Below are 11,256 nucleotides of genomic sequence, written 5' to 3'. Positions count from 1 at the left end.
GGAACTAGCTCTGTAGACCAGGCTGGTCTCGAACTCACAGAGATCCGCCTGCCTCTGCCTCCCGAGTGCTGGGATTAAAGGCGTGTGCCACCATCACTGAGATCACAGGTCTGTTCCACTCTGCTCGGCCTTTTCATGAGACTGTTGGGTATCAAATTGAGGCCCTTATGCTTCAGAGGTAGGCGATTTATGAAATCTTTCCAACCTTCCGTAATATTCTTCACATCTGTCTTGGTCACTGTTCTATTGCTGTGAAGAGACACCATGACCACCAGCATCTTATAAAAGAAAGCATTTAATCTGGGCTGGTTTACAGTTTCAAAGGCTTCGTCTATTCTCATCATGGGGAAGAACATAGTGGCATGCAGGCAGACAGTGCTAGAGAAATACTAGCTGAGAGTTCTATAACTGGACCCACAGGCAGCAGGAAGAGGGAGATACTGGGCTTGCTTTGGCTTTTGAAACCTCCAGCCCATCCCCAGTGACACACCTCCAACCTTCTAGGCCACCCCTTCTAATTCTTCTCCCTGATGACTAAACATTCAGCCTCAAGGGGGGTTTACTCAAACCATCACACAGGGGTAAATTGTATCTTTTGTGTGTTTGTACATATAAAGAAGCTAGAGAAGTCTCACAAGTAGGTTTATAAAGATTATCCACCCCCAAACTCCCAATCCTCTGCAGAATGAATCCTACATTCTAACGTGTGTTCTGTTTCTGAATGTGGATCACATTTATGTTCCTGATGAGCCTGCTTTCTTCCTACCCTGTGTGTTTGTTTTGATTTTTTGAGACAGGGTTTCTCTGTGTAGCCCTGGCTGTCCTGAAACTCAATTTGTAGACCAGGCTGGCCTCTAACTCGGATCCACCTGCCTCTGCTTCCAGAGTTCTGGGTTTAAAGGTGTGCACTCCTGCTCATCGGCTCTTCCTTCCCTGTGTGTGTGGTTTTTTTTTCCAGGTTGTGTGCTAAATAGAATAGCTATTTGTTCAGTTCATAATGGCGTCTTAAACATTTCAGTCCTCTTGTAGGGTGTGATAGCTGGAATCAACGCCAGTCTTCGGGTCAGTCGAAAACCACCCTTTATTGTAAGTCGTACAGAAGGCTACATAGGAGTCTTAATTGATGACCTCACCACACTGGGCACCAGCGAACCATACCGCATGTTTACCAGCAGGGTAGAGTTCCGGTTGTCACTGCGTCCGGATAATGCTGACATGCGCCTCACGTTCCGAGGTAACTAACTAACATTCCTGTAAGGTATTGCACTGCTTTTTTGGGGTTTTTGTTGGTTTGTGTAGTTGTTCTGAGGCAGGATCTCTTACAGTATAGCTGTTCAACATCCTGCCTTGGGAAGGGGAAGTTGGGGTGAAGGGCTGTTGACAATGTCTCGTGTGTAGGCATCTTTGAATTACTGTAGTCTCCCTCCCTTGCCTCTAAGTGCTCTTATAATGGGTTGTGTGCAGCCTCCCTGCATTCTATTGTTCTTTAAACCTCTTCCCTCTTCCTTACCTAGCCCATAAGGATGCTGGCTGTGTGTCCCCACAGCGATATGAAAGAGCTTCCTGGATGAAGTCGTCTTTAGAAGAAGGCATGTCTGTGTTGAAATCCATTGAGTTTTCAAGCTCCAAGTGGAAAAAGTTAATTCCACAAGCTCCTATAAGTATTAATAGAAGCCCTCCTGTCAGGTATGGTTTTCTTAGTTTTTACTGAAAACTGAGATTTCAGAGACATATTATATACAGACCCTTCCTACACATCTTAAATGAATACAGCTTGCTCTTAGCTTCTCGGCAACTTTAGTATAATTTATCTACTTATTCAGTATATGTCAATATGTGAGCGTGTTGACATTAATCTCAGCAGTTAGGAGGTGGAGATGGGAGCAGGAGTTTCAGATCAGTCTAAACTGGGCTCTGTAAGACCCTGTCTTCAAAAATAAATTTTAAAAGAAAAGTAAAATATGTATACCTGGGCTTATAACTTGTTTGTAGACTGCATGCTTAGCATGAGTGAGGCCTTAGATTCAGTCCCCAGAATCTCTGCCTCCCAAGTGCTTGGCTAAAAGCATGTATCACCATAGCTAGTGAAAATTTTTCTTAATAAAATACATTCATGTATGATTATAAGTTATTTTTTACGTATAGGTGTTTTGCCTACATGTATGTGCACCATATGCATGTCTGGTGCCCAGGGAACCAGAACAGGGCATCAGGTCCCATGAGCTAGAGTTACAGATGGTTATGGGCTGCCCTGTGGATTCTGGGAATCAAACCCAGCCCTCTGGAATAGCAGTCAATGTTCTTAACCCCTGAGCCATCTCTTCAGTTCTTAACTTTTTGTATATGTATAATTTCTTTGTGGTGCCCATCTTTTGTTGTTCTTCCTCAATTTTAGAAGCTTCAAACCAAAACATAGAAGGACCCATTTTCTTGGCTAGGTTCCAAACCAATTAGAGTGGTCCCATCTAATACATGGTCTATGGTAAGGAAAATCATTTAATTAAAAAAAAAAATACATTGCTGGGCAGTGGTGGCGCGTGCCTGTAATCCCAGCACTCAGGAGGCAGAGGCAGGCGGAACTCTGTGAGTTCGAGGTCAGCCTGATCTACAGAGTGACTTCCAGGACAGCCAAAGCTTCACAGAGAAACCCTGTCTCAAAAAAAAAAAAGAAAAAAGAAACCAAAAAAACAAAACAAAAAACCCATATTATAAATTCTTTTTTGCTTTTTTCATTGTATTATATATTCTAAGTTCTTTTTTTTTTTCTTTTTTGTGGTTTTTTGTTTTTCAAGACAGGGTTTCTCTGTGTAACAGCCCTAGCTGTCCTGGAACTAGCTCTTGTAGACCAGGGTGACCTCAAACTCACAGAGATCCTGCCTGTTTCTACCTCCCAAGTGCTAGAATTCAAGGCATGTGCCACCACCGCCCGGCATGTTCTAAGTTCTTATTTGTATTTATTATAAATTTTTTGAAATACCATGCCTTCTGAGATTTTCTTTCCCTCAGTTTAGTTACATGGCCTCAGACTAAAGGACTTTCATAGAGGAGCACTTTTGCTATAGGAACAAGGGACGTGTGTCTGTGTTATGTAGTCCAAGCCAGCCTTTAACTTGCTCAAAAGCTGAGGTAGCTTAGGATGAATAAATTGTACCCCTGATTATCCTGCCCTACACTCAAGTGCTAGGACAAAAATAAATTCTGGGGACCTTGCCTTGAATAACACAAAATGTGGTGTTCACCTTTGTTTTTTTGTTTTTTCTCCATTTGGAAAATGTGCTTTAGATAGGAGAGGGAGCCAGCAGGGCACAAATCAGTAATCCTCTGTACTTTAGAGGTGCATTATGCATATCATGATGGCACTGATGCCCTCCCTCTTATGACACTTGCTTTCTGTGACGGCTCTTATGGATGTTGTGTGCTCCCAGTTTTTGTTGTGTTGTATTTAGTTTTATTTTGAGAGTGGGTGGCCCAAACTTTCTTCGTGACTGACAATTACTTTAAGCTCTTGGCCCTTTCATGGCAGATATGAGGGCACTAGTCCTTATGGCTGACCTCGCTTCTTTATAAAATAATAGGATATTAGTTATTAGGCTCCAAATTACAAATTTGGAAACACCACATTGTCACCATTGATGTCAATATATCTGTTTGCTAGCTCTATTAATCAATTTTTTTTTTGTTTTTGTTTTTCGAGACAGGGTTTCCCTGTGGCTTTGGAGCCTATCCTGGAACTAACTCTGTAGACCAGGCTAGTCTCAAACTCACAGAGATCTGTCTGCCTCTGCCTCCCGAGTGCTGGGATTAAAGGCGTGTGCCTCCATCGCCCGGCTTATGCTCTTTATTTTATTCTGCATCAGGGTCGTAGCCCTGACTGGTTAAGTAGACTAAGCTGGTCTTGAACTCAGATCCTTCTACCTCTGCCTCCTGAGTGTTAGGATTAAAAGTGTTCACTACCATGACTGACCTGGTGCTACCCTATTTGCTCACTATACATGGAAAAAAATTAAAAGTCTCATTTAATTATTCTAATATTTGGCATTACGCCAAGGATTTTGTTCTTAGTTTGCCTTGTAGGGTATAGATCCTTATAGGGTATAGATCCTTATAGGGTATAGACCCTTATGTTGATAAAGTCTTTGCACCGGCAGTGCTCTAGATGTTCTTAAGTATGAAGGCGTTGACATGGAGTTGCTGGCCAGCGCTGTTCCCGAGCCCCTGAAGAAGTACACCGCTTACAGAGAGCTGGCTAGAAGACTGAAAATAGAAGGTAAAAGGGAGTTGTTTTTCTTCGGTGCCTGTATTCTCTTTTCTGGATGTGCAGATCATGAATGAGCAGTAGACCTGTCTAACTACTCGCTGAATATAGTGATGCATGCCGGAGGATCCCGCTGGCTTTAGGTTTTGGCAGGTTTGCCCTCCATAGATACCAAGCAGTGAAAAGGGCACAGAACAGGATGATTATGGGAATGGTAGGAAAATTTGATTGATAGTGCTGTGTATACAGGAAAAAACCTTTACTATTTGGGAAACAACCAGGCTGGTAAGAATGGTGCATTCCTTGCAGGGTTGGCTCTCTCTTTCAATTCCACAGAGGTCTATCATGCTTTGGCTGTGTGTGTAGAATGGCCATATGTTGACTGCCATTGCATTGTGTAATGTTATAAAATTACAATTTATTTGCAATGAAAAGAAACCTGTCGCCAGGCGGTGGTGGCGCACGCCTTTAATCCCAGCACTTGGGAGGCAGAGGCAGGTGGATCTCTGTGAGTTCGAGACCAGCCTGGTCTACAAGAGCTAGTTCCAGGACAGGCTCCAAAACCACAGAGAAACCTTGTCTCGAAAATCCAAAAAAAAAAAAAAAGAAACCTGTCAGAAATTCTAGAAACATTTTTCCAAATGACCCATTATTAAAAAATTAAATTTGATTAAAAAGTAACCCTGATGGGGCTGGAAAGATGGCTCAGTGGTTAAGAGCACATGCTGCTCTTCCAGAGGACTAGAGTTCATTCAGTTCCCAGCACCCACGTCACAGCTGCAACTTCAGCTGCGAGGGGATCCACAGGCACCTGCACTCACACACATACACCACAGACACATGGTTAAAAATAACTTGTGAAATCTGAAAAAACAAAACTCGTCACCCCGTACTAGTGACAACCTACAAGAAGAGTACAGCCTTTATTTCGCAATTATGACTCCTCTACTAAAGAGCTTCGTTAGCTATTTAGGGTGTAGCACTGAAAACAGCTGCTTAGATTACCTTTTTTAACTTGGTGCACAGCTTTACTTTGTTCAGTAAATATTAGGTTACAGTTAGCATAGTCCAGAAGCATTTATCATTAACTTGTTTCCAGGAAATAATTCAACCATGACATAGCTGTTCTTGCTCTGTGAAGACCAGTACCTAAAAAATAACAGCAACCACTTGAGGTTTAGAAGAAACCACATTGGGTTAAAATACAATATATAAGGGTAATTTTCAAGTTGCTACTTTTAATATCCCAACCTTACAAGTTTCTTTTAATCCTTTTCGTTTTTAATTTTATTTTTATTTACATTTTTATGTTTGCTTCTGTGTGTGTATGCACATGTATGTAGGTGCTCATGGAGGGCAGAAGAGGGTGTTGGATCCTCTAGAACTGGAGTTACAGACTTTAGTTGTGAACTGTGTGATATGGGTGCTGGAAACCAAAGGACCCTTTATAAGAGCAGCAAGCGATCTTAACTACTCTCCAGTGATTTGTTTGTTTGTTTGAGACATGGTATCATGTAGCGCAGGCCATCCCAAATTCCTAAGCAGCTGAGGATGACTGTGAGCTCTTAGATCTCCTAAGTGCCAGGATTGCCAGTGTATGCCACTCACTCTACTTGGTTTTGTGCGGTGGTGGAAGATGATGGTTGATACCAGTTGTCAGCTTGGTAGGATTTAGAGTCACCCAAGGACACAAGCATGCCAGACAAGCCCTTTGCCAACTGAGCTACATGCCAGCCCCTAGACAAAATTCTTGAGGGCAGAAGTCAGTGTCACGTATTATCTTTCTTGTTTTGCAATTTATATCTGAGAGATTAAAATAAATGTGCCCATGGCCATATGCAAGATCTCAGCTATCCATGTATTACATAGTTACTCTCTTGTTGCTGTGACAGAGTACCTGGCAAGAAGCCACTCAAGGGCTTGGAGAGATGGCTCAGTATTTAAGAGCACTGACTGCTCTTCCAGGGGATCCAGGTTCAATTCCCAGCCCCCTCATGGCAGATCACAACCATTTGTAACTCCAGTTCCAGGACTTCTGACACCTCCATACTTGCAGGCAAAACACCAAATAACATAAAATAAAAATAAATTATTAAAAAAAAAACACTCAAGGAAGCGTTTATACATGCAAACTTTAGAGAATTAACCTTCAGTGTTATTCATCCTAATGAGTCTGCTTTGGCTCATGACTTGAGGAGACAAAGTCCAATCCCAGTGGGAAAGGCATGGTAGTGAGAGCAGCTGACCTATGGTTTTCTGCACATGAGGCAGTTAATTGGAGCGCATCCACAGTCAGGAAGTAGAGATGCCAGCACTCACTTCCTCTCTCCTTTTTGTTGAGTCCAAGGCCACAGCCAATGGGGTGATACCACCTGTATTTAGGTGGGTCTTCCTTTGCATTTAAACCATTTTGGAAACATTCTGGCAGGCATGCTGGGAAGTTTCTGTAATGATTTTAAATCTTGTCAAATTGATAATCAGTATTAACCACCACTGTAGCACAATTAATGAAAACCCAGAGGCAGATATTGGGGTTTAGTCTGAAGGTCAGAAAAGCAAAGCAGCCAACCACTGGCTCTTACTTCTACCTCAGTCTGAAATGGCAATCCTGCCTCCAGGAGTCTGAGAATGAGACTGTGTGAGAGCTGTCTCCTCCCATCTTATATTCCTCTCTAGGGCTGGGATTAAAGGTGTGCACTACCACCTGGTTTCTTTGACAAACTAGTGTGGCTACTGGGATTAAAGGTGTGCCACCACTGCCTGGTCTGTAAGGCTGACCAGTGGGGCTGTCTTACTCTCTGATCTTCAGGCCAGCTTTATCTATTAAAATGCAAATGAAATATCACTGCACGTCACATTACATTATACCCTGAGGGCTATTTATGAATCATAAGATTATGCCAGGTATAGTGAAGCATTCCTGTGTCATCCCAGCACTTGGGAGCTGAGGCCGGGATTGTAAAAGGTCTTCCTGGCCAACTCAGTAAGACAATGTCTAAAAAGTATAAAAGGGGCTAGGGACATAACTCTAGTAATGGTAGAGTGTGTGTCTTGCCTAGCATTCACGATGTCCTGAGACCTGGTCTTAATCACCAATACCAAAACCAGACAGCTTTATTTTTTATTTCATTTGTTTGTTTGTTTGTTTGTTTATTTATTTATTTTGAGAAAGGGTTTCTCTGTGTAGCTTTGGGGCCTTGTCCTGGAATTTACTTGGTAGTTCAGTTCTGCCTGCCTCTGCCTCCTGAGTGCTGGAATTAAAGGCGAGCACCACCACCACCACCACCCAGTTTGACTTTATTTTTCTAAGAATAGAATGCTTGATAAAATAATTGCCAAGCTCTCTTTATAACATTACTTCTCAATAAAAACCTTAACTAAATTGCTTAAGTTATGTTTGCCAACCACTTGTGAAAATGATTGCCTTGGGGCCAGGAGCACAGCTGAGCAGCAGAGCTCTTTGTCAGGCATGTATAGGCCATGGTTCATCCTGGGACCACACACAGCTTCACATGAAAATAACTTAAGAACCATTTTCTTGGAGAAACAGCCCATCCTTAGGATTTAATATTTGCACTGACACGGTCAGATTCAGCTGGTCGTGATGGCAGGATTTAATATTTGCACTGACACGGTCAGATTCAGCTGGTCGTGATGGCAGACACCTGTAGTGCTTACTACCCCTTTGCCAGTGGAGGCTGAATGACAGTTTCTTCACCTCAAAAAGGACACCAACCAGGAATTCAAGGTCAGCCTCACTGCAAGTTTGAGGCTATCCTGGGATACATGAGATTATCTGCCCTACCTGTCTCAGAGTATCAAGTATTGATGAGGTGATGCATGCCAAAGCTGTTTGTAAATAGTAAAGGTCTGTACAAACACAGTTATGTATCATAATAGAATTCTCATTCTTTTTTACCAGCTACTTATGAGTCAGTATTATTGTATCAACTACAAGAAATAAAGGAGGTTCAGCGAGATGAAGCTTTCCAACTGCCACAAGACTTAGATTATCTAACAATCAAGGATGTGTCGTTGTCCCAAGAAGTTCGAGAGAAGCTACACTTGAGTCGCCCACAGACAGTAAGCAAACAAGTAATGGGGAAAAACAAGTTAGAAGCTAAGCCAGAAAGGGCTAGTGCTTTGTTTTAATCCCGGACTTAGAATGGTCACATGAGTGATCTTGAGAAACCTAATCTTGGGGCTGGAGTGTTGCTCTAGAGCTAAGAGCCCTTGCTGCTTTGCAAAGGACCCTGGTTTGGTTCCCATGGTGGCTCCCAAGTTCCAGGGAATTTGATGCCCCCTTCTAACCTCTGAGGGCACTGCACATACATGGTGTACTTATGTACATTCAAAAACACTCATGATCTGGGCAGTGGTGGTGCACACCTTTAATCCCAGCACTCGGGAGGCAGAGGCAGGCGGATCTCTGTGAGTTTGAAGCCACCCTGGTCTACAGAGTGAGTTTTAGGACTGGCTCAAAAAGAAAACAAAAAAAAAATTTCATGCACATGATAATAACCTAGAAAGAAAATTTTTCTTTAAAAATAAATGGTTTTTATTCTAACCCTGTGCTAAAGCATTGGTACACGCCCTCTTATTGTACAGCCACTGAGGCAAAGCAGTGTAATGTAAGCATAATGTTTTCTCTTCTAAAACAAAAGCGAAAAACAAAACTGATTCTTTCCCTCCCTCCCAGTAATTATGAAAAGACAATAACTGAGCTACAGGGGGACTTTGTGCTCTCCCCCCTCCTCCCCTTCCTCACTCCATCATGAGATTTTTGCCTGGCTTGAACTTAGGCAAGCCTTGTCTGTTGTGTTCTGAAAACACTGCTTCCTTTAAGTAATCCACTCTTAGCATCTTTTCATCCCCTCTTCCTCCACGATCCCTGAACTTGGAGGGAAGAGTGTTGGTACAGATGTCTCATTTAGGACTGAGCACTCCAAAGTCTTGTATTTTCTGCATGTTGACCAGTTGTGAATCTGTGTTAATTGCCATCTAGACCACATTATTTTCCTTCTTAAAAAAATGGGGGGGGGGGTATATGTATGTTTTCCCTACATGTGCCTATGCACAGTACATGCATGTCTGGAGCCTGTGGAAGTCAGAAGAGAGCATCAGATTCATGTTCCCTGGAACTGGAGTTATAGATGGTTGAGCCAGTCACTTTGTGGGTGCTAGGAGTGGAACTAGTTGAACTAACGTAGTCCTGGCTCTGTAGACCAGGCTGACCTAGAACTCAATCACCTGCCTCTGCCTCCTGAGTGCTGCGATTAAAGGCTTTCTAATGGCCATCATCACACCCAGCTGTCAGATAATTTTTAATAGCTGGGTGTTATGGCACCTGCCTGTAGTCCTATCAACGTGGGAAAATTAATGTGTTTTTATGTGCCATAGCTCACTTTGGTTCTTTCGTCATTTTAATTCCTAGATTGGGGCTGCTAGTCGTATACCTGGAGTGACACCAGCTGCCATCGTCAATCTGCTCAGATTTGTGAAGACCACTCAGCAGAGACAGACAGCAGTGACAGAACACCAAACCAATTAGTACTTATGTGATACAAATAAACTTCCAGACAGAGAATTGTAACTTTCATTTCATAGAGGACTTTTAGAAAGAGGGTTTAGAGAGTATAAAAGGAAATAAAAATAATACCTGTGAGAATAGCATTGTTAGATTATTTTAGATTTGTCCTTATAAGACAAAGGTTGTATTTATAAGACAGTTGTACTTTTTTTTTTATGTATGTAGGCAAAATACTTCAAAACATCAGTAGGTCATGTAGCATTCATCAAAGGGTAATAATAATTAAGCCAAAACTAAACCTGAAACTGAGTGTTGATACAGATTTTAAACAATCCCATATGTTAAGAGGTTGAAGCTGGGCTGGGCAGTGGTGATGCACACCTTTAATCCCTGAACTCGGGACGCAGAGAAACCCTGTCTCCACAGACCTGGTCTCGTAAGAGCCACGTCCAGAGCCTATGCCCTTTGGGAAAAAATTTTTCAGTTTGTAGATTTTCTACTCTTAAGCCCATATGTAAAGTTAATTTGCTATTTTTTACTCATAAAGCACCCCAGACCACAGACTTAGTCTTGTCTGCTTACTGTGGTTAGCAAACAGTGATTCAAGTCCTAAACTAGGATGAAAAATGAAGACTGAACTGGGCAGTGGTGGCACACACCTTCAATCCCAGCACTGGAAAGCAGATGGATCTCTGAGTTCAAGACCAGCCTGGTCTACAGAATGGGTTCCAGGACAGCCAAGTCTACACAGAGAAACCTGTTTCAAAAAACTCAAAAAAAAAAAAGAAAAATGAAGACTACAAAACCACCCCGATTCACTCAGCTGTTTTTCCTCTTTTGAGAACAGTTTTCAGCTGGTGTGCTATTACAGCTTTATACACCTCATCTAATACTGGGATAGGCAGGGGAGAACAGGAGAAATGGGTCAGCAGGTAAGTGCAATGGCTGCTTTTTCAGAGGACAGGGATCAAGACGGGATCCACACCTGGCCTTCATGGCCATGTGATACACAGGCATACATGTAGGCCAAGCACCCATATGCATAATACTTTTCTTTTTAATTTTAGTTTGACAGAGGTAGCAGGAAGCTCAGAAATTCAGCTATCATCAGTTTGAGGCTAATCTGGACTACATGAGACTCTGCCTCAGGGGTGTGGGTGGGTGAGGGCTGGATGCCCATGCAGTTTCTAATTCTGGAATTAATTGTGTAGGTTAAAAGCTGACCCAGAACATTTAAATCTTAGATTTCAGTACTTTGGAAATTTTCAATCATTAGTTTTGAACATTAGTGGAAGTACTATAAAACAAACACAAACTTATTTTGTAAGTTGGTTAAAGGAGGTTAAAGGTGGTCATATTTCATACAATAAAAATGTTTGCTGGCCGGGCGGTGGTGGCGCACGCCTTTAATCCCAGCACTCGGGAGGCAGAGGCAGGCGGATCTCTGTGAGTTCGAGACCAGCCTGGTCTA

At 42.4% G+C, this 11,256-nt stretch overlaps 1 protein-coding gene across 1 annotated transcript in view; it reads left to right on the top strand.

Annotated features, from left to right (window-relative positions):
• Positions 1-9,920, top strand: part of Mto1 (mitochondrial tRNA translation optimization 1) — a 21,698-nt gene extending 11,778 nt beyond the window's left edge. Inside the window, exons 8-12 of the mRNA XM_005347584.2 lie at positions 1,030-1,234; positions 1,515-1,686; positions 4,149-4,267; positions 8,178-8,338; positions 9,690-9,920. Of these exons, the coding sequence (XP_005347641.2) occupies positions 1,030-1,234; positions 1,515-1,686; positions 4,149-4,267; positions 8,178-8,338; positions 9,690-9,806 (774 nt within the window). The 3' untranslated portion in view covers positions 9,807-9,920. The remainder of the gene's footprint in view (positions 1-1,029; positions 1,235-1,514; positions 1,687-4,148; positions 4,268-8,177; positions 8,339-9,689) is intronic.
• The last annotated feature ends 1,336 nt before the right edge of the window (positions 9,921-11,256 follow it).

This window comes from Microtus ochrogaster, chromosome 5 (assembly GCF_000317375.1).
Source record: "Microtus ochrogaster isolate Prairie Vole_2 chromosome 5, MicOch1.0, whole genome shotgun sequence".
NCBI classification, from domain to species: domain Eukaryota; kingdom Metazoa; phylum Chordata; class Mammalia; order Rodentia; family Cricetidae; genus Microtus; species Microtus ochrogaster.
The sequence above is the reverse complement of the archived record's forward strand: the minus strand, read 5'-3'. Positions and strand labels throughout refer to the sequence as shown.